The sequence below is a fragment of the Mixophyes fleayi genome, chromosome 10 (genome assembly GCF_038048845.1).
Source record: "Mixophyes fleayi isolate aMixFle1 chromosome 10, aMixFle1.hap1, whole genome shotgun sequence".
Classification (NCBI taxonomy): Eukaryota; Metazoa; Chordata; class Amphibia; order Anura; family Limnodynastidae; genus Mixophyes; species Mixophyes fleayi.
In genome coordinates, this window is record NC_134411.1 from 54,263,368 (window position 1) to 54,287,967 (window position 24,600).

At 38.3% G+C, this 24,600-nt stretch overlaps 1 protein-coding gene across 16 annotated transcripts in view; it reads left to right on the forward strand.

Annotated features, from left to right (window-relative positions):
- Positions 1-24,600, forward strand: part of NRXN2 (neurexin 2) — a 725,960-nt gene that overhangs the window by 294,698 nt on the left and 406,662 nt on the right. For 10 of the 16 annotated variants that reach the window (XM_075188775.1, XM_075188784.1, XM_075188781.1 and 7 more), the window contains 3 exons: positions 6,400-6,603; positions 10,378-10,404; positions 11,728-11,847. In XM_075188775.1, coding sequence (XP_075044876.1) covers positions 6,400-6,603; positions 10,378-10,404; positions 11,728-11,847 — 351 coding nt within the window. The remainder of the gene's footprint in view (positions 1-6,399; positions 6,604-10,377; positions 10,405-11,727; positions 11,848-24,600) is intronic. The other 6 variants (XM_075188779.1, XM_075188783.1, XM_075188794.1 and 3 more) reach the window with 1 other exon arrangement.

Here is a 24,600-nt window from a genome sequence, read left to right on the forward strand (position 1 = left end):
ACAGTAAGTCATATAAATAGTATGCTGGCTAAATGGAGGTCACATATCTTGGAAAATTTATAATAATATTTTATAATTATGCTAAAATTATAAATTATTACAGGATAGCTTTCTAGTGTTTTATACATCGGGAATATAAAGAATTGTAGTCAAAATAACAAAATTAGTTCAGAGTTAAATATACATCAGAGATGGCTCCAGAAAGTAGATGACTAAGAACAACAACCTACTACCCCAGATAGGCAGTAGGAGAGACATGAATAGACTGGTGAGAGGAGGATTCACACAGAAGGTAACAGTTGGAATCTGTACAGGAGCATATAGAATGAAGGTGAATCCACACAAGGAATAAATACCAAAAGTCTTTATTTCAGGAGGCAGAATGAAGCCAAAATCACACAAAGGGTTAATAGTTTAAAGTCTATATAACAGCAACAGGATGAAGCTGACTTCACACAAAGGGTTAATAGTTAAAAGTTTGTATCACAGCAAGCAGAGTGAAGCTGAATTCACAAAAAGGATTAATGGTTTGAAATCCATATAACTGCAAACAGGATGAATCTAAAATCACTCAGAGGGTAAATGGTTGAAGTCCATATAACAGCAACAGGATGAACCTGAATTCACTCAGAGGGTAAATGATTGAAATATGTATACAGCAGGTGGAAAGAAGCAGCAAACAGGATGAAGCTGAATTCACACGAAGGGTTGATGGTTGAGATCTGTATACAGCAGGCAGAATGAAGCAGCAAACAAACAGCAAATGAGGTAATAAGGAACCAGGAACTAGGAAAGTGTTGCACTGGCAATTAGCTGAGTGTAGGAGGAGACTCTTATAGTCTGCAGAGGAAGCTAATTGGTGGATAAGATCAGGTGTTCAGACTTAGCACTATGTATAGCAAGTGTCGCTCCCAAAATGGCAGCCTCCAGTACTGCAGACAGAAGTCATGCTTGTCCCAGGATAGAATGCTGCATTCAACTAGGAGGAAGATGTATGTTGATATGGTACCGCCGAGTGATGTAAACAGGACTAAGACCCGATTCGTGACAGACTCCTCGTATCATGAAAGAAATTTAACTAGGATAAGAATGCCAGACAAAAGTGTTTAGCTCCTGTCCACCCGCTAGTATGTCTAACAGACTCTCCACTTATTGAGCAGTACTTTAAGGTTACAGAGGTCCTTTACAAATTTTGAGAAGAGGAGTGCATGTTGATGGCTATTGTGCACCAAGGGGTCCAGTACAAAACCAAATTGTTACGCAATGCGCACCAAGTGACCTTTGTAAATAAACTTCATAGAATGGCTTCAAACAAAAATATTTATTGTGTTCTTAAAGAACACCACTTATCTTTTGAGGATATGATGTCTCACTAATAATTGCCAGCAACACTCCAACCGTTGCCCTCAACTCAACAAAGTTTTAAGACAGTTAGGTCACGAACTACCAAACTTGACAAAATTTAACTATCATACGTGCCACAATTCTTTTAACATTACTGCCTCACTGCCTCAGAAAATTCAGTGCTCCGCACATAGCATCTCTCGGGACCACCAAAAGGGGGCTACAGGGGTTACAGTTGTAGCAGGCCCTGACTGGCAGGGGGCTCGTTGTCGCTAATGATTCCAGACATTCTGTGAATTGGGAGCAGTTTATGGCTGGAATAATCTGGGAGGTCTGAAGGACATGTGGTTGCTCTAGGCACCATGACAACATGCTACACCTCGGTGTCTGCCATGGGAAGGCCTGTCTATTTAATTTGTACTAGACCTCACAATTTCGATGGCAGGCCTGGCAGCATTGCTCAATCATATACATGTTAATACAGTAAAAAAGAGTAAAACTTAATAAAGCTATAATCCCTAACCTATTTAATATGTAGCTGAAGCCTCTTTAACTAGAACCTGAAGTAAATTTTCCAGGTGGCCCTTCAGTTCCTTTTGCAACATTAATCTGTGGGGGAGATTTGATAGGGATGCCACTACAAATAAAAGTGTCTATCAGATGAAAACATTTGGTTTATCCTGATCTCTGAGTCTGAACCAGTAAGCCACACAGCTCCTCAGTGGTCACATGATGACAGAGCAAAGAGCGGGCAGGGTTTTATTTTAGAAATATACATACTTAGGAGTGGACATTAACTGCTCATTACATTATATGTGATATGACAATTGTATGATTCGCAAGAAGCCGTAAATCATTAGTAGCAGCTTGAATCATACACTAAAAAAAATAGAACAACTCCATGTGTCATCTTTATGTAAATAAAGCAGACATCATTTTTACAGGGGATTTCCGCTTTATTTACATATATGCTGCATAATGGATGTTGTTGAAAATGACATTTCGCAATAGTGGATTCTTCTAAAAAAAAAATACTATAAATCTATTTGACATTTCATCTTAAGCTGGGTACACAGTTATGCAATCTTAGTTTAGATACGAGTTCTGTAACGATTTCACCAACGTCCGAAAGTGTCTATGAGCATGTCGATTCATGTGTACACACCTACATAATTACCATCAGATCTGAGATCTGCATCTCTCATAATCGTCTGCTGAAAAGATTGTGACTCCGTGTATACTCTACAGATATCTGTCTACCCTGCAGCAATATGCAAAGCTAATTTAAATAATGGTCTGAATCTCACCGCACACAAACCCACACACATATATCCAGGAAGATGAAATAGTATCATCGCCATTCATTGCTTTGTTTTGCTTTGTGTATGTTTTCCCTGCAGAACTGTACACAAGGTAGTGTTTATTTTTTTTATGAGCATGCCATATAAAAGAAAATTGTGTGCTTATTTGCTTGTCGCAATGGCGACTGTGCTGGAAACAGTAAACAGTAGAAAAAGGAGAAGAAGAAAAAACGCAGTTCTTGGACCAAGGACTGGTTGCTGAGGAGAGAGTCTTTTTCAAATATGCCACTGCTACAGGAGATATTGGAGAATAATCCTGATAACTTCAGGAATTTACTGCAGATGAATGACCCTACTTTTCAGGAGCTTCTGCAACTGCAACTCATACAAAAGGAGGAAACATATTTTAGAGAACCATGTCTGCAGAGCAGAGACTGGTTGGTACCCTGACATTTTTTACTACTGGATATGTATTCCCTCTTCCTGAGCATGCGCAAAGTGATTTCACGCAAGACACAAAGGAAAACTGGAGTACATCCCACACTGCATCAGCCCCACTGTGTATAAATGCAAGTAGTATTGCATGATTAGTTGTGCCACTAAACATACCCAATGCAGTTGACAGTAATGGCCTCAATACAGCAATCCAATGGTATAGCAATGTTGGTAATTGTTCCCTAAGTAACATGGTTCTGACTGACTGATGAACTCAAGATAAAAGCTGACTAAATCACTCAATAACTGTAGCCAAATGAGCCGTGATTAGATGCTAGATTTTTTTGAATCTACCCAAATATATTCAAAGCAAAGCAAGATGGTAGCAGTTGTGGACAAGTATAAGTTGGTCCTTGGTAATCGGAGGAATTGGGCTGAGTAAGGGCATTCCTTGCTAATTAGAAAGTAGGTGCTCTCATTCACCTAGTTTTGCAAAGCTTCAAGATGACTGAAATTAGATAAAAGGAGTGGAAATGGTAAATGTGTAGGGATGATCTAAAATAATAAGCAGTAACGGCACTAGGTGGCAATCAACAAGTGATTAGGGCTATAACAAACCAAAAACAATTTTAATATAACATACACTAGGCTGCTTCTTGTCCTTAAGCACCTGCTTGAAAGTGTAATACCCAAAATACAATACAAAAAACAGAAGTGCCACACATAGTGTATTACGACTTAATACTAATAGTGATACATAAAATGTGAGAGCTCTTGATTAAGTCATTCTGGTGAAATGGGTCAAGGCTATTCCTATTGTACTTCTTCTTCCTTGTAGCTTACATTGGGACTTCCTTTCTGGCCAGAAATGTGTCTCATACCAGAACATCGTTGCTGTTTGAGGAGTGCAGATAAGCTTCACTTTTATTATCTTAATGTACGGGCATTAGGGATTCTGATTTCTTGCCTTTTCTATGATTATTAAAGTTTTCGCAATATTTATTGGCAGCCTTATTGATTTGATTATATGCTTCTAAGAAAGCTTGATATGGTACACATATACCTATAAGTTTCTATCTGTTTGGATGTTTAAAATAACTTATTACACTACACTGCAGTCTCTGGAGTTCTAGTTCTCACTTTGGCTCCATCCTCATAACATGGAAAATTGAAGAGGAAGAGCATTTACTCCTTGTTCCTGCATCAGATAAACCACTAAGAAGCTGTTTTATTGGTACCTATCACATTTTATGTATCACTATTGGTATTAAATTGTAATACACTAAATTTGTAGTGATGCTCATTGCCTTTGGTAAGGGGGCACAGCAATTGTCACATCTGCAAAAACAGTTGAATATTGCATTAGTTCTAATCAGGCGGAGGTCATGTCTCTTCCTAGAATTTTAATGCAACATATTTTGTACCTACTAGTTACACTTTGGCAGAGAAGACATTTCTAGCCGTACTTTGCCCAAAGTAAAAAAAATCTTCTAAAACACAAAGGTGTCACGTGTAATAAAACGTCTCCTAATGTCTCCTCTTGGTTATGGTCAATTTAAATCATGAATTAGTTTAAATCAAGCAGTATTTTAGAAAATTATAATAGTTGCAGCTAAAGTTGTAGTAGGGTGGACTGCAATTTGTTGTTTATACATTTGTACAGTGCACCTCTTTAAATTTTTCTACCTCTATGTAAAACCTAGGTTTTAGTTTGTAAATGTGTTTTTACATTCATCAGAGAGTAGACAGTAGGCAGGCTGTCTGGATTGAAACCAAAATTCAGGTTTTCCAAAGCTTCTCAGCTGTTTAAACTTTACATTGGTTCTGATGACATCTCTCTGACTTCAGTGTTGCTCAGATGCTTAAAATTAGTGCTCAGAGGGCTGATTGATCCACTGCTCGGATTGGTCATTGTCAGAGGTGAAACTAGCGAGCTGTGGGCCCCGGTGCAGGGAAGCGGGTAGGAGGGGAGAAGGGAACTGAGGCCCACAGCTCGCTAATTCCCTGTGCAGCAGGCCCCATTATCTTCATGGGCACAGGTGCACTGCTCATGCTGCACTAATGTTAGTTCCGCCACTGCTCAATGCCTGTTATAGCATTTGCTCACTTAGGCATTGTGTGCTGAATCAGTTTGAGGTCTGCTCATTGTTTGACCCTGCCTCTTCTGACTATCCTTTGTCTGTCACTCACCCTGCCCAAAGTTTGTGACCCTGACAATTCTTTTAGCCACCTCTCCGATTATTGGATTGTTCCTCACTATACTTGCAGTTTTTATTACTGGTTCCTTGTCTGTTTACCTGAAAGTTTCCTTGTCTCTGCATAGGGATTTAGTCTCTACTATTCTATTTGTACACATCAGCCGTGAATATAAGCCTATGCTTCTGCACACAGCCCCTTGGAGCAATGGAGCTGTGAGCTATAGGTGAAGAGCATACACAGTTATATCAGTTTATCTGGGAATCTGGTGGCATACATTACACATACCTTGAAATGCACTAGGAGAACTATTTTGGAACATTGGTGCAAAGCCAATACATTTTACATTTCCCAGCCAGTGGACTTCATAATTTAGGGTTATATAATACAACAAGAAGTAAAACAGCAACTTCTACACTTGCATTAACTTTTAGCTTCTATATAAATTACATTCATTGGTGGAACAATACTATGATGGCAAATTGATACAAATGGAAATTACATAAAAAGAACTGCAAAATAAAATGTTTTTTCCCCTTCAATTACCTTTACATATTGGACTTTACATGGAAATGTTCAAAATCAGTCATGGACCACTTATGTTCTAAATTACTGAAGTGGTACAGATTTCCTTACCTGTTGTGTTGGGGACAAAATAAGTTATTTACCAAGTTGTGTTTTGTAAGATGATTGCAGTTGGGTCTATCTAAAGTAATGGTTCGTGATTTATGGGACAGTGCTATCTAAAATGATCTTTTCACATGGAAATGTTGGTAAACATGTATTATCATGCAATCAAAGCCAGCTATATAACTATAATAAACAAAGAGTAAATCGTTTTAAAGAAGTATTTATAATGTAGTATGCATTTTTTTTTACAATTTGTTACTCAGAATTTTTTTTATAATATAGAGCATTTCTCTACTTTATGCAAGATAATTTCTAAATTTATATTAAACTTTTCCAGCTTTTTCTCTTACAACAGTTATGATAATGCTTTTTTTGTTATTTAACTTGTTCTAGCCACAAAAATACCTTTGCAGCAAACTCCCTTTATCAATTCAGCGCTGTCATCATTCCCATTACTTCTCTCACTCTCTCTCGCTGTTCCTCTTTGTTACAGAAGCAGCAATCCTGAGCTACGACGGCAGCATGTACCTCAAGGTCCTGCTCCCCGGAGTCACCCACACAGAAGCAGAGGATGTTTCTCTACGTTTCATGTCCCAACGAGCGTATGGACTTCTTCTGGCCACCACCTCCAAAGAGTCTGCAGATACGCTAAGGCTAGAACTTGATGGAGGAAAAGTGAAACTCACCGTAAACCTAGGTATCCATTCAAAGTACACTTTACTAGCTAGAACATAACCTTATAAAGCCAATGGCTAGAGTCACAGAGACAAATTAACTATAATTATGTGTAAGGCAGTGAGAGGCCACACATTACCATTAATCTCAGTAATAATTTAAAGCAATACATTTAATCAAACTTAATCAAAACCATGGGGGGGGAATTAAATTGTAAGTAAAGTGCCGCCAGATCTCGCTTGATGAGACTTTGCAGCAATGATCTGCTTGTAATTTCATAAAGATCCAAGTAAAAATTAGAGGAAATTCCTCTACTGTAAAACTGTAAGCGCACGAAGAAGCACGTCATGTTAGGTTCTGGCAGCACTTTGCAGTTAATTTAATGTATAAAAAAGACAGGCCTTCAAAGTTCTTCTACAACAGAATATTTTAATGAATATATAAATGAAGCTGTTGAAGAACATTGGGCCTGATTCATTAAGGAACTTAGGCAAGAATTTTCTTACTTAAGTCTCCCGGACAAAACCATGTTACGATGCAAGGGGTGAAAATCAGTTTTCTATTTTGCACATAAGTTAACTACTGGCTGTTTTTTTTCATGTAGCACACAAATACTTGATAGTTTATTTGTACACTGAAATTTAAAGTTGATATTTGTGTGCTACATGAAAAAACAGACAGTATTTACCTTATGTGCAAAATAGAAAAATAACTTTCACCCCTTTCATTTTAACATGGTTTTGTCCAGGAGACCTAAGTAAGAAATTTGTTGCTTAAGTTCCTTAATGAATCAGGCCCATTGTCACTACAAAATTATTTCTCTTTGCATTATCCAATTTGGAAAAGAGTTCACTACTTATACTACTTGTACTTTACATTATCAAAATATTTAGATAAAATGTTGTATAGAGTTGTAGAACTTTAGTTCACATATTCTTTTTTTACAAAAACTACATCCATACCATATATTTAGATATGTATTAATATATACACTATATCTGGTAAGCCCTTTGCCACCCTACTTTTTAATGTGCAAGCTGATGTTTGACACATCTACCATTAGGTGAAATTTGAATATTAGTATCCACTTACAAAGGTTTAAGAGGGCATGTTTTTTGTCTCTGTGACTGCTGCCACATTACCAGTCTAACATGGTTTATCAATGGAAACATGATTGAGTGGTATACTGGCATACTGGCTAGTCACTTATAACCTCACATTGTTTGCTTTGCTAGAAACCTTCAGACACATCTGGTCTGTCAGGCACGGAGTGGACTTTACAGTATGACAAAGCCGAGCCCCACCATGCTCTATACAAACAACCATCCATGAACTGTCATATTACACCTATGCTGCTTTAATTCTCATTTCTAAAAACCCTTATTTGAACAGTGCTTAGACACGATTAACAAAGCATAAAATGTATCATGTAAAACCCAAAAATGGGTTTTGACTTATCAGTTTTCAGGCTATCACTTGGTTAATTTTAAAGATAACAGAGCAAAAATAGTACGTACAAACTGGGCCTGATTCATCTATAGACACAACCTGTATGCAACTTGCGTTTATAAAATGAGCACAGAACTTGAGCATAGTTCCAACCATTTTCAAATACAAGGGGATCTCAATATACATTTCCATTTGACTCTGGGTATAAGTACACTCTGGCTAAAAGTTAGTTGCCATAAGTAGACAGAACAGAGTGCAGGATATGCATATATGCAATATAAAGGCACATCAGAACAAATGCACTAAAAATGTTTAATAAAATAAACTCTTAGTACTACAATCATTAATAAAAACTATATTTGTTAAAAAAAAATAGTAAATACATAAATCAAGATGTTCTTAATGCTTAATGTACTTACAATCTGTTTTTATATCTAGTTTATATGCATACACATGTTCTGTGCTACACATATGTGTAGTTTTTCTTACAAATACTATGTCTCGTCAGTCATCACAATTAGTCGGCACTTACACCTGTCCTGTAGCTGGTGCAATTGATACGGCTAGAAAACATGTAACCCCAGGTCTTCAATCACCCGCAACTGTGCTAGCATGCACTCGGCATGCCCTTACTGTACATTGCCTACGTTCATCTGTCCCTTCCCTCCCCAGTACTGCCCTTCAAGATGTAGGTAGTTGTAAGTGCCATTTGTATTCAGACATGAATTTCATGCAATTGCATTCAGTGGCATAAGGTCTGTTTCTGAGCTATTTCACACAAGACGCACCACGTAAATGGACTTACGTCCGATAATGAATCAGGCCCACTGTACATTTTGAAAGCACATATTGTTGCTAATATTGCATATCACCATTTACAGAACAAGTAGCTTGTAATGAATTGTAATGAAACCAAAGATGCCGGGGCACACAATCCAAACACCAGGCAGTAAGGTGTACAGTTATCAAACCTTCTAAAAAGGAAAAGTGGAGTATTTCCCATAGTAACCAATTTATAGAATGTACTGGGTAAATGGTAGCTGGAATCTGATTGTTTGCTATAGGAAACACATCCAATTTTCCTTTTTAGTAGGTTTGATAAATCTACCTCTAAGTTTCAGAGCAGCAGTAGACAAGCTCGTCCTGTGAACTCAGGCTAAGATAGAAAGTTCCATTTAGTCAGCTCCTTTCATCAATGTAATAAGCTGTGTTTGATTAAATTATACTTTTCAAATAGCAAATCAATAGCAAATATAAAATAAAATTGATAATAGCAAAATGGGACCAGCCATATTGTCACCTCTTTCTAATATGGTGGGTGGGAGCAAGTTGTAAATAAAACATAATATGTTCTTGCATATACAGTCTTTTTAACAAATTGATTTGCTAACTGGAGCATTTAACAATCAAAATTTTAATTTTATGTTGTTTAAAACAATAAAAATAAATCATTCTCATCTTCATTTGAAACATGCATTAATAAGAATATGAAGCAATTCATACAATTTCTGCTAATCTTCAAAAGAGTCTAAGTGGGGCCTGGTTCTGCCTTTGTTTTGTCCACATCCCCTTTTCCGTAGCGGTTGACGACATGTGGTGACAACAGCTATCAGCCCCAGATCATCCCAATAGGGATGTTTCTGAAGAAGACAGAATGGGGGGCGTTGGTCCCCCCTCTAGACTCTGTGGTTGATTGGTATATAACAGGAACAGGTTCTGACTAACCTTTCAACCTTGACATCTGAGTTTAGAGGACAAGAGTGGTGGGACCACCCCCTTCCTTGTCTGGCTGTTTGGCTGTAGTTTGCAAGGTGGCCATTTCATGAGAGACTAATATGTATGACAGTGGGAAATGTAAGCATTAGATTCTGTTAATACTCGCCTATTTTCCCATTATAATAGAATTTTTGAAGTTAGTTTGCTTAAAAATTTATATTTAAACATATTAAGACATTTTTAAGTTTCATTATTGAATCCATAGTAAATTTCTTCCATAAATGCTCTCTCATATATGGATTTATGATTTGATCTTCAGTATTCAAATTATGCATGGTATACTAACTAAATGTAATTTTTTTGTTGGTGATTGCGAATTTGCATATTGCAAAATTCTCTTTTGTTCCATTGCTAGATGTAAACATTTGGGACTTGTAGCTTTGCTGGTTGTAAGCTTTTATATTAAATGCTTTGTTAGTGGGTGGTCTGTTACATTATCAGTATGTGCTACATTGGATATGAAATGGCCCCTGAGACACATGTACGTCCCCGGAATATGTGGGTGCTGAATTGTTCTGTCTGCAGAAAGATCTGAAGGATAACCCAGGCTGTCTCTTTCTCTTCCCCCCAGACTGTATACGGATAGTATGCGGGCCCAGTAAGTCTCAAGCTGTCTCTTTGCTCTAACTGCGCTTTCTACAAAATCTGTTTTGCTATTTACTTTCCACTTCCCACTTTATCTTCTACTACAGCCTGTCTACTCTTCTCCTCTTCTGACTCTCTCTGTTACATACCTTCACAGTTCTCTTTCTGCGTGTCTTTATGACTGTCACTGTTAAGCATTTTATTTATTACACTTTTTTGAATCTTTTTATTTTTTATTAATGTATAATTTTCTTTATTGTTTGAACTGTATAGGTCTGTTGGTTTTGTTTCCTTTTTAGCTTGGACTCAAAATATCAACCAAGGAATTTCTAAACAGTTCTTGACCCACTGCCATTCATTTAAATAACAGTTAACTGACAAAGTTGCAAAATGACATACAAGTTTTAGTGAGTTTTTCTTTCTAAGCCCTCTCTCTGTGTTTTCCATTTATTTGCCCTTCGCTCTCTTATCTGTATCTCTTTCTCTCTGTTCAGAAACTCAATCTCTCAGAACATTTTGTTAAACAATAGTCCCTTACTTATCAATCCATACTAAAATGACACAAAGTAGTCATATATATATATTTAAAACTTTATTTTTATTAGTTGATGCAAACCGCATCATAGACACACAAAAAGACAATTCATATTTTGAGACGAAAAACTGTGACTCCCCAAATAAAGGTAACAAAAGTAGTGAAAGACATACATTTTATTCAGCATATGAAAGAATAAACAAATTGTGAAACATTTAAGTATTAAAGTAATATTATTCTTACATGGCGTTTTATGAAGCCATTAAATTTTGGTATCAGAATGAGGTCGATGTGTTAAATCTTTGCATCACTTCATATCTCCCTATAGGTTCTTATGCTTTGTGGCTTCCAGAATATGTTGGCTGTCAAAATGCTGGGTTATCATCTACACGTTTCATATTATTTATTTTCTGTCTCTCCTTTTTTTTGTCAGTTTCCTTAATATCCTATGTACATATAAGTAGTTTTGTTCTGTAACCATTTGCTTCTGTAGAGCATTACACAAAACGTATCAAATACCCACCCATAAGGTACACAGATAGAAAATCGAAAAGCAACAAAGATACAAAACTACCACAACTACCTTTATATTTTTACAAAGCTTTTTGAAAAGCCAGTTTAGTTAGTACATGGCAAAAAAAAAAATTCAAGCGATTATGGTTTTTGTCACTTTACTAATATGTAACATAAACACCAATTTCTACATATCTTGATGCGGTAGCCACTGCCACCTCAGGATACAGTTATGTGTTTCCTTAAATGTTGCTACAAACTCTCATGCTGTAACCCTGCTTCTTGCAGGTAAGGGCCCAGAGACTTTGTTTGCGGGTCAAAAACTGAATGACAATGAATGGCACACAGTTCGAGTACTTCGCAGAGGGAAATATCTTCAGCTCAGCGTGGACAATGTCACCGTAGAAGGTAGCTCATGTTTTTGATTGATGATATTTAGCTATCCAAATCCTTGACTTGTTCAGCATCAATGTATTTAGTTGACTGTGTTTACATTTACAATTGTCAGACTTTTGTTATTGACCATTCCCCAAAATAAATTAAGACCTAATGGAGTCTTATGCAGTATAACTCCTTTTGGCATGTTCTCCAATTTTCACACTGTTCCTTTGATATTCCACAAATATTCTACTGACAGTTGAGCCCTATACATTATTTTACCAGCAGCCCAAACTCATAATAAACTAGTAGTGCTCACAATTATACTAGCAGTTTTTCTGTCCCCCTCAGACTCTGTAGAAAATGTGTCCATACAGTAGGTGAATTTTCTTAGAATATAGACAAATATCGCAAATCTGCATCAAACCTATAGCAGTTAGAATAGATTACATGTCAATGTACATAAATTTGTTTATATCAAGGTCTACGCAATGTACATTGCTGAATAATATGTCTTTAAAAAGGATAAAATTAAAAACCTGTCTAGTGCAAGCGCGACGGAATTTTCTGGCGCTATATAAATAAATGTTGATGATAATAAATGCAAGTTAAACAATAAAAGCATATGATTGATTGGTGGTTTACACCTTTAATCAATATTGGTAAATAACCTTTAATGTCTCTTTTAGAGCATGTTATCTCTTTCCATGCTCTAAAAAGCAGAAAGTGTACCAACCAAGGTGAGAACAAAGAGAGGTCAAATTATGGGTTTACTAAGGATTGTATATTTATATCTGTTTCAGCTGTGGTGTATAAATGTTATGCTGAATATTTACACATACATACAGTATATATTTATTAGGAAAATAAGGTATTACAAGCTATGAGTGACAATTGGTGGATGTTGACTCTTTCTGAAGCTAAAGTGGTCTTTATTTTTAAGTTTATGCCATCATTATTGAAATATCCTCATATGGTCTCCACAAATCCATGTAGTGCATTCACTGGAGCAGCAAACAATCTGGAACATTTATAAAAAAAACTTGTACAAATTAAAAAAGTTGTTTTTACCCATACTATCCAACAGGGCCAGACTAGGCCTGAAAATCAGCCCCGTCATTTTAAAGCACACAGATCCACCTCTGTTCCAGATAATAATAATAATAATAATAATAATAATAATAATAATAATAATAATTACAGTACTTTTTGCAAAGCTCATTGTATCATAATCAGAGAATCTATGAAACCAGCTGCTGTCAAACATAACTATGCTTGAGGAACAGCTCCCTTATGCCTCCTGTTGCTTTCCAGTTTATGTGGAACTAAAAATCCCAGCATGCCCCACAATAAACTGCCAGGTATGCTTAAACTTCCAGTCCACAGCAGCTTGAAAACTACAGGATGTCGGGGTATGTTACTACAGTCCTCTGTGAATCAGCTGGTTGCTGTCTATTACTGAGCAGGCCTTCTGGTATCACCACCGTGGTCACTATGGAACGACATACATTATAATAAAACATTACATTTATTATGCCCTCCCCAGCCACATTCTGCCACCCCCTGACACATTATGACACCCCCAGCCCAAGCTACTTATCTATGCTTCTGTTGCTGCTGAAATCCATCAGGGTGGGAACTTCCTGCAGAGTGAGCAGCAAAGCTTTACCAAATATTGTCTGGGGCCCAGGAGCAGCTATCAGCTCCCTCCTGCTAACCAGAGCTCGGGAGGGCCGGGACATATAAGACAAGGGGAGTACCTTGGCCACCTGAATTTTTTTTACTTTAAAATGTTCCTAATAGGCTGCTGAGTTTATTCTTGCCCCCCAGGTTAAAATTTGCCAGTCCTTACTAGTATTCACATTTTATAAATACACATATTTCCTCCCACACAGCCTTAAATAGGTAACACTGTGACCCGCTTTCATTAAATATCCCCCTCCATCAAATTAATAGACTTAACCATTATCCCACCATTAAATTATTAGTTCTCACCCACAATTAAATGATTAACCCTCACCCCCCCCCATTAAATTAAGTCATTCCCTGGGAGAATAATGAAATCCCACTAGTATCCCGGCTAAATACATCTTTTGCCATCTAACACACAGAGACATTCACAGCTAACACTGAGTGGGCACAGTTGGTATAACAAGTGTTGGCACAGCACTCTGATGTCACTGTGCACTCTGTATGCCCAATGAGTTCAAGTGAATTCATCCATAAAGTTGTCAAGTCTCAGACCACTGGAGAAAAACCTTCCCAAGTGAATTATTATGTATTATACTAGAGAGGTGTGTATACACACTACAGGTGCAGAAATACACCACCAGCTAACACTTACATAGGCACACCGACAGACCTAAATATCTTAAGCAGATACTCAACAAAGCATTAGACACCCGTCATTAAGTGATTAACTCCCACCCTCAAGCCTCTATCCACATTACATTAACCCGTCCTCCCCCCACACTAACCTTCTTCCATTCTGTTTAACTCACCTGTTACAATCACACATTGGTGGCACACATGTCAGGTGGTGCACGCCCCACGTGTTACACATAGGTGTGCGCAGTATATTTCTTTAGGGTGTGCACCAAGGGCAACCTAGAAAAGGATACTCTGCGCCTCAGCTAACCGCTGGAGGGGTGTGTCTAGCATTACCTTGGTTACATAATATGCCACACAGTAGCGCAACCAGTTTCTATTACGCCATATAATAGTGCCCTAATTCATATTATGCCATAGTAATGCCTCCACTTCACATTATGCCAGAGTAATGCCCCAGTTCCCATTATGTCACAGTTTTATCTCCAATTCATGTTATGTCACACAGTAGTGCCACCAATTCATATCAAACCACATAGTAGTGCCCCTAGATCATTTTATGCCCCAGTAGTGCAGCCAGTTCCTATTATGCCAAACAATAGTGTCCTAAGTTCGTATTGTGCCACAGAATAGTGTCCTAAGTTCGTATTGTGCCACAGAATAGTGTCCTAAGTTTGTATTATGCCACACAATAGTGTCCTAAGTTTGTATTATGCCACACAATAGTGTCCTAAGTTCGTATTATGCCACACAATAGTGTTCTAAGTTTTTATTATGCCACCTTAGTGTCCCCAGTTCCTATTATGCCACCTTAGAGTTCCTATTATGCACACAATAGTGCACCAAGTTTTTATTATGCCCCAGTAGTGCCCTAGTTTATACTATGCCACAGTAGTGGCCCAGTTTACATTATGCACAGTAATGCCTCCCCTTCAAATTATACCCTGCACAAACACACACATTGCCATTAAACACATAAACACAGACAGTTCTGTTATGTGCAAGTGCACTCACCTCAGGCCCTTGACATAGCAGTCTTACGTTCCGCAGCCGGGCTTGCGCAGCTCCATTTCATGAAGTAAGGGGATGCAAATGTTTCCATGGGGAGAGAGGGGCGTGCACAGAGGGAAGAAACAGATCTGTATGATCCGCAGCCAATCGCTGTAAGATGGCTGGCCCTAGGTGAGGGACCATCCTGCTTGTCTCTCTTCCCAGCAGGCCCAGAAGGAGGGATTCTGGTCCCCTGCATGCTGCCCGATGGGAAAAAATATGTGCTGCCGGGAGATTCAGCTAGGGTGGCCAGCAAGCCGGATCGGCCAATTTAGCCATCGGCCCTTCTGGCATTTACCAGTAGTGACAGATGGCCAGTCCGACCCTGGTATCCAATGAGAAATTAACTTTTTTTTTCAAATCTGCACTAGAAGAAGTAGAATAATAGAGGACAGGAATTGGCCTGAGGAACTATAAGCGCCCAGGTTGTAAAAGATAAAAAAAACCTTGAGCCTGAGAAGAGTTAATATTACAGGGTTTTTGTTATGGTTTAACAGCCGATCAGTAAGGATGTCTGGGGATGGACTGAGATGGGGAAGACTTCAAAGGACAGGATTAGTGTAGTTTCACTTTTCAATGGAAAATTCTGGTAGGTGCATGCTGAATGTCCTGCTGGTGAGAATCATACCTGTGATAATTGCTTGATTTTCCTTTCTGTCCTCTTGCTGTTTCTTTTCACATGTATGTCGTTGCTTTCCTTCTGCATTTTTTCTATTTTTCTATTTTCCTCTTTCCCACTTCTGTTTCTCAGCTATTTCATTCTTTACCTTTTCCTCCTCATTCCTCTTTTCCTCCCCCCCGTTCTTTCATTTTGTAGCACTTTTGTTTGTACCCATTTTTCCACCCTGCTTACCCCCACCAACTCCCGCAAGCATCTGTGTTTGAAGAGGTCCAGAGTGCTCCCTCACTGCCTCATCAAGGCTTCCCCGGGCTCCTTCGCTGTTGGGCCTTGGCGCATCCAGGGACCAGACGCACAGATGGCATCTGCAACATCCACCCCTCTGCTGGCAATCCACCCTTCTTCATCCCATAGCAGCACCAGGTGCATGGCCAGCATGCGGTGCTGCACCCGCTGCCACCAATATGCTGCTCCCAGGTGCTAGGACCCTGGATGGAAAAGCATACCAATCAGCAGCCATAATGACACATTCCGGTGGCTGTTGGGAACTGTCCCTTAATAGTGAGGCTCATTTAATAACACTCCCACTTCCACTGTTATGAGACACCAACCTTCCAGGCAACTACAGCTATTGAGCTAAAACAGGGTAAAGTTGGGCTCCACCGCCTAGAAGTGTCCAAATACATTGGTTGCCATAATTCTGGCTTTTTGAGTGGCTGATGGCTAATTGGTCCTGCTTTTTAGTTGCTACCACTTTAATTTATTTTCAATAAATTTCAATACACACAGGCATTTTGGCTGTATTACATGCTTGCCAGCCTATCAAGGTTGTCCTGTTTCAGAAGTTGTTTGTGCCTAGCAGAAAGACTTATCAAGCACCAACTAAAACTCTGTAAGCCAATGGCAGTACTTCTAAAAGTATGCAGGTTAATTCAAAGAGAATGCTCTGGCCTGTGGTATCTAAATGTACATTGGTTCTTCATCTTGCCAGCTTCTCCGACACATTTTACAGTTAGTACAAACATAAAATAGGGGGGTGAGGGTCCGCGCTCCTGAATGATATTGAATGTATTGAAAAATGCTGCCTGAGGGAAAAAAGAATAAAGGGAAGTTCCAACTCTTTAATGGGAATACACAGAAAGAGATACCCTATTTCCCCATGTATATGACGCTACACTGTATAAGACGCACCTATATAAATCATGTGAAAAAATTGAGGATAAACATTATCCTCAATTTTTTCACAGAGTAATTGTGCAGCATACACAGAGGAGAGACAACACTATGGTCAATTCTGCCTTACCCTGTCAGATGATTCCTCTGTCTGGTAAAGTCTTTTGTCTTCTCTCTGTCTGATCCTGATGCTGGAAACCCGATTAAGGTCCTCTCTGCGATGTCCGGATGTCCTTTCAGGACCTTGACAAGGTCCTGAAAGTACATCCGGACATCGCAGAGAGGACCTTAATCGGATTTCCAGCATCAGGATCAGACAGAGAGAAGACTTTACCGGACAGAGGAGTCATCTGACAGGGTAAGTGCTACTACCCCTGTATAAGACGCACCCAGTTATTAGACCCAAAATTTTGGGGAAAAAGGTGCGGCTTATACATGGGGAAATACGGTAATTCCCTTGGCACAATATTGTAAAATAGGTAATGCAAATGGTATTTATCACAAAGGTGAAGGCAATTTCGATGTTGGCATAAACATTTATTTGATGCTGCATAAAAAATGTTGCAACCTGTAGCAGAGTTTATCAGCCATTAACTATGGCAAACTATATCACATGTCAGCATATAACACAGTGCACAATATACATGAAAAAGACCAACATGGGTAACAATACACCATCCTTTGGTCAGTACCAAGATCGGTATGTGTGGTAAATGAGTCCTCTGGTAAGAGAAAATAAATGATGATTTTAGTCTGATTGGGATGATGTTGAAAAATGCAACAGGTAACTTCAAATATAGTAGGTGGGAGGGACCTGATGCTTAGAGTTCCAGTCTCTTAGTGGACCAACCAATAGATGTAGATTCCGTAGAACCAGAAGGTGAAATTGTCTCGATGGTGAATTAAAATTAGTAAAGTCAATACGTGAATGTTGTCAAGGACGCTTCCTCCGTCCACATCTGGAGTCACATGTTGATGTAATCAATCTGGGTGAAGCGGTACCAGGACCAAGAGTGATGTAGAAACTTACCCTGATTAGGGCTGTAGCAATGTTCCTCTTTTAACATCCCTTCCATCTGTGCCGCCACAATTTCACCTTCTGGTTCTACGGAAACTGCACCCATTGGTGATCCACCAAGAGACTGTAACTCTAAGAATTTATTTTCTCTTACCAGTGGACTCATTTACCACACATACCGATCTTGGTACTGACCTAAGGACTGTGTATTTTTACCCATATTGGTCTTTTTCATGCATATTGTTCACAGTGTTATATGCTGACATTTTACAGTTACCTTGCATTTTGCAGATTCTACATACGTTTTAACTGTTCTATAAAATGTATCAATTATATTAGCTCATAACTCCAAAGTTTAGTAGTTGGCTAATTGAGACAAATAATGCACAACACTGCTTCACGGGCAGATGAGGCTTGGTCACATCACAGTGGGGCATAGCCAAACATACTGAGACATGCCTAGTACTTCTGAAGCGTTAGGCCTCTCCTAACCTCTTCCCCTAAAATCTCAGGTGCACTGTCACTGGTTTGTACATCAACTTTTCACTGCTGCTCTGCACATGAACCTGTCATACCTTACAACATTCCTACAGTCAGGACGGTGGGGCAGACCTGTCTATGTCTTAGGTACCCAACTACCCAGTCTGCCCTAACCAACAATGTAATCTTTTCTCACCTTGCTCTCAGCAACAAACAATGTATAAGTTTAGACTAAAACATAGAAAATAATTACACATTGAATGTATAAACTTTTTTCATATAGAGCTTTGTGCATCAGTTTTACAGGAGCTTACATCACTATTCTGTAGTGTTCGGGAATATTGTTACTTTCACTACCTACCTCAATGGTTTTTTGCTTGACTCCATTTTTCTCCTGCCCCTCTCACATGCAGCCCTGCCTTCACTACCATAATCATACCAGTAGACATGTCACAACCTTTGTACACCCAGCACCTGAAATAATCTGTACTGCTGTGAACATTCCAATGTTCTGATTGACTACAGGTTGTTCTTTTCCAGCTCTACTTATCAGGGTATCAAGATATAATACAGTAAAGTGCTTTGACTCTAGTAAAATGCTCCTTAAAAAGGATAAATATCATACATAAGAGTGAATTAAGGTAACTGATAAATATTATAATATCTGCTAAAAGGTTAATCTGCAATAAAATAATAAATACAGCAATAAAACTAATAAAATGCAATTGCACTATATTATACACATTAAATTGAAATTACCACAGTGTAACATTTTAGTAATGTACTGTACAGTTCAGCACTAAAAACACTATGTAGATAAAATTAAGCTGTTGCTGCTTATGAAAGAGGGACATATGGTCATATAAAACAATATAGATGCATGCAAAATGCTTCACCTAACTAGTTTATCCCGACCAGCCCTTGTTGTATTCACTCTCCTCAATCTTTCCCCCATTATATTTCTTCTCCTCACCCTTTTTAGGGCAATATAGGGTACATGTAAGCCTGATTCAGAATTGTACTAAGCCTTTGAATCTTCTTTTTTCTTGCTTTGTTATATAAAAAGCACTACCTCACTTCATGAATAGTGCTACATACTTCCCACCCACACCAACTAGCCAACTCTCTTAATGCAAGACCAACTGGGCAGGAAGTTAGGTCAAAAAAAGCCAATTTATTCCAAATTTCTACACCTTTGCTGCCCTGGACAATTATGAAGCATTGTTGGTGTATGAGACAACATATAGGGCCTGAGCTATTAAGACACGCATAATGAGCACAGAGTGCGAGTTATTTTAAACTGCATGTAACTTGGCTTTGTATACGTCCAAAATCAACAAGGAACAGATCTAAAGACGTGTGGTGATTACTACTGGGTGTAGGCTTACTCTGCACTACTAGACCAGACACTGCAGGATACGTACAATACCAATGTGGAATATAAAAAGAATGCACAGGGGGAAACAAATTAAGCAAATAATGTTACCTGTCAATAATATAGTCATTTATGATAATTTCTGGAATTTTTTTTAAAAAAAAAAAGGGTTTTTTATATATATATTTTTCATTGCAAAATCCTTTATTAGGCTTCTCTTAGAGTCTACTGTACATAACATGCATTTTTACAGCTGTTCCTGTTTTCGCATACATACTCAGTCATCAGCACTAGTATTCACAACTTAAAACAGCCCCCCAGTTGGAGCAAGAGATACAGCAGAAAACCAGCGTACCTCTGTGTGCGTCTGAGTTTGACTTGGTTGTGGCTGCACGAGAACGCCCTTACTGTATATTGCTTACGTAAATCCCATTCCCCACCCCGTTCACTGCCCTAAATCGTGGGCTGTAGTAGGTGTTGTTTGCACTCAAAGCTAATTTGGACATGGCTGCGTTCTGTTGCGTATCATCCGGTTCTGAGCATGCGCAGCATGATTTTTGTGAACAGTATGCACAAAACTAGTAGATGCGTTTCTTAATGACTCAGGTCCATGCTGTATTTAAACCACAGGTGTCTTTCAGCTTTAATTAGCTAACTGATCCAGTATAATTAATTACACCATTATAAACATAATACAGACAACTCTAATATCTTTTTCATCAAATTCTTCAATCTCTTGATGCATAGGAGAGATTATTATGCATACATAGTGTTAATCCTTTCTTCTGTTTGTACAATATAATTTTTATTCCTTTGCTTTAAACCTGAAAACTTTTTGAAAAACATTTAAAATATAAAATAACCATATACCCAAGTTCTGTAAACATATTGTAACAAGAATTTTACTGCACTTTTCCTAGACAGTAGCACATAGAGTTTGATGTATTTGCATCAAAAGCGCAGGAGTAAAATATGTTGCACAAAAATATTTGTGTTTATTTTGAGTTGCACATATCTTACAATACATGCAATTCAAAATGAACACCTATATGTGTGAACATGGAGATATGTTTTTAAAGTTCATCAAGGTACTCTTTAAGCGTATCATCATGCAGCATCACCATTCATCATCATCACCTTAACGATGAATGGCATTCTTAAAGTAATAAAATGTGCTCAAATAATAAAATAAAAAAAAGGCATGGCCCCCATGTGATCATACTTACAGAATGCAGAGTAGAATCAAGCTCAGCAAACATCCAATTTCATTTAATAGGAGAAGAAAAAAATGGGACATACATTGCATAATACTGTCTTATATAAAAAAATCTGTTATTTTTTATATCAAACTCACATTAAATCTGTAAAAAATGAAACATACAAACATATGGAGCATGTAAAATCTTGTAATCTTTAGAATATTGAATGAAACCGGATGGTCCGACATCTGGGGGTAAAAGTATCATCCTCCGATTTTTTTAACTCGCCGGAAAACGACGACTTTGCAGGTAAAATTTAAAACGGCAAACTTGCCTTTACAAGCCATCGCCGCTTTAAATTTTCAATGCAAAGTCGCCGATTACCGTCGAACTGAAAAAAATCGGAGGATGATACATTTATCCCCTGCTCTAGATTGAGGATTCGGTCTTCATTCATCAGGTTATTGAGAAAATAGATATTGTCTTACAATAAGCCATCGGGATCCTCCTGTTTGCTGAATCGGATTCCACTCTGCACATGGGTTCGACATTTATTTTGGATTGGGAAGTTTTCGCTTCATCTATTTGGCTCTTGGGAAAGCACAGATCATTTCACAACAAGCCGTCAGAATCACCCTGTTTGCTGAGCTTGATTCTTCTCTACATTCTTTAAGTAGAATCACAAGGGGGCAGGTGTGAAGGCGTTACGTTATATATGAGGACTTATTTATAAGAATGCTATAGACCTTTTTTATTTTAGTTTATGCTGTGTTATATATGCTGTTGTCTATATATTATTTATGGGACTATTGTTGAACCCCATAATGTGCTTAAATGCACTTGCCCAGCAGCATGGTTATTATTTAAAATGTTAGTAAATACGTTTAAATGATAACTGTTTCATAGGGTTGTTGTGCTTATGTGCATATTACTGCCAATCATGGTAATGAAAACTTTGCTCTTTTTGCTCGCACCTCATAGAAATGAGTAAAGATCATTACTAAAAAATTATGCAGAAGCAACCCCACTCAAGGTTTGAAACGGCACCCCATGTGACATTGAGTCCCCACCTCCACTGGGTACTGCCGCAGATGGGATGTGATGGCGGCATCCTCTCCTGAGACTTGAAGTTTGGAGCTTAACTGTAATATCATAGCCAAGTGTCACACTCCCAGCATAACACTGACATTGTGAAGCAGCAGCTTGCAACTTCACATGTAAGAAGTTGCTAGCTGCTTCTCCTTCATGTCATCAGCTGGCACCCTGTGTGGGAGTTCATCATTAAAAACACTGGATGAAAGACAGTAAGCTTTTTGTGCAACAGCTTAGGTTCTCTTAATGTTAGTGCTGGACCTGCCAACTCCTTTTCAGGGTGCTTATTACAGGCTTGTGATGATTACCTCACTGTCCTGCAATAGGTTATTATAGGCTTGTGATGATGCCTTCAGTGTGCTGAGTCATTTTAGTCTCAATGAGGATACTATAAGCTCTTTTCAACATGTGCTCAGTTTAAATATAATCTATCAAACTACTAAACCACAAAACCACATTTGATTTTTTTACCAACATATTAATGAATTTGTCACAAATAGCACTCACCTGATCCTGCGTAATGTGTATGACAAAGGGTTAATCACAGCAAACCAACCTGGTCTGTCTAGCAATGATTATAAACCCCTTTTTATATCACAATATTCCAAAATTCTGCCACCCGCAAGGTTTGTTTCAAGATCAGAACTGTTACAGGAATCCCTAGGTTTTTCCATGACCTATGACAAACTACAGGAGAGTTTCATTAGCCACATAATACCCTTTATTTCATGTAGCATTAAAAATCACCAAGATAAAATAGTACATGAATTTGTTAAGAAAAAAAAATAGAATGTTAAGTGGATTTTAATATAGCACAATAGCCACAATGCTTAAAGTATATAAAAAAAAATAGATAATATACAGTAATATTATGCAGAACTGTTTCTTAAAATAAAAGGGAGAAAATTCAGAAACAGAATAACTTACTTTTTACCATTGTTGCGGGAGAACGCAGTTCTGGATCATAATCCTATTTAAAATTGGTCTCCATGTAAATTGAACAACGATGATTTTCCCTCCATCAGCTTCCCCCTTTGAGCCTCCTTCCCTCTGGGGTCACTTATAAGGGCCATGTGAATGCTAATAAGGGAAAACTTCACACCTGGGTGTGAGACACAGTATATTCAAGACTAAGCATAAATTCTTTTATGAGCCATAATTTTCCTCTTGAATATCCGAAAATAATCATAATAATACATGCAATCAACAGAACATAAATTTGCCTATGTGTAAACGATAAAACATCACTATAAAATATACATCTCTTAGCTCCAGTATCCCATGGAGCCTAGTTTTTTGTGTGACATGTTAGATGTGCCTTGGTGCACTTTAAGCCAGTTAACAGTAGATCACTTTACCTTTAACATTATTTCACTTACCAACAGTTACCTTAACATAATAAAATAAAGACACAAGAAACTTGTTTGGGGAATGAAAGATCACAATTTTTTTTTGAAAATGACATTTTAAAAAACTGCACCCCCTAGGCCTACAAATAATTTGATTTAATATAGGCAATGAGATCCAGGGCTATCAGCTTACCCAAATTGTTCCCACCCAAATGAATAACTAAAGTACCTGGACGCCCAAACTTAGCCTAACTAACAAAAAAGATACTTATAAATGAGAGTCATGCCAATTAGAGGAGAAATAATGGAAAATCCTTTGATGCCTCGTTTGAACAAGACAAGCAATGCACGTCATGGCTAAACCTCGCTAGGAACATGGCAAAAACTAGCTATGATGCTGCGACTGGCCTGATGTGTTTTGTTAGAAAACCCTGACCTCCATCTACATAAAGCCATAATACTTTGCGCTGAACTACTCTCCAAAGCTGCTACAGTAGCCGCACCAATGGCAAATGAATGAGACCCATGATCTGCAACGCTCAAACCAAGGCTAACATTTTTGAATATCGCATTAAATTGAGTTACTGCTAGGTGCCAGCTCCATACTCTGAAAAAACAAAGCCAACCTTACTACCCATAAAGTGGAGTCCGAAATTCTCTGCAAAGTAATTCAGTGCCCTTTACCGAGTGGGTCCGTCGTAGACTGGTGGATCTTGCAAACTATGGCATCCACCATAAACACCACAATTTTATACAGCAAACCAGAACAAGCTGACAACTTGCCAGAAGTCACCAATTCACTAATTCTAAAAGCCTCAAAGAAAGCTAAGTGGATAAGGAAAACCTCAAAGCTATCGCTACCTATGTCAGAAATAACGTCTAATAGGTCTCCTCCTATCATCCTGTACCGGAAAAATTCTAAGCCTGTTTTCAACGCCTTGCACACTAAAAAGAATTTCATAACAGTAACTACAGTCTGACTAAATTGTGGACTCATAAGGGCCAGTGTGGACACAACCGTGTGGGAAACCACCAGAGGGGCCGACAGGGAGAATGCACAAACCATCACGGGACCTGCTCCACCAGTGGTCAACGCCACA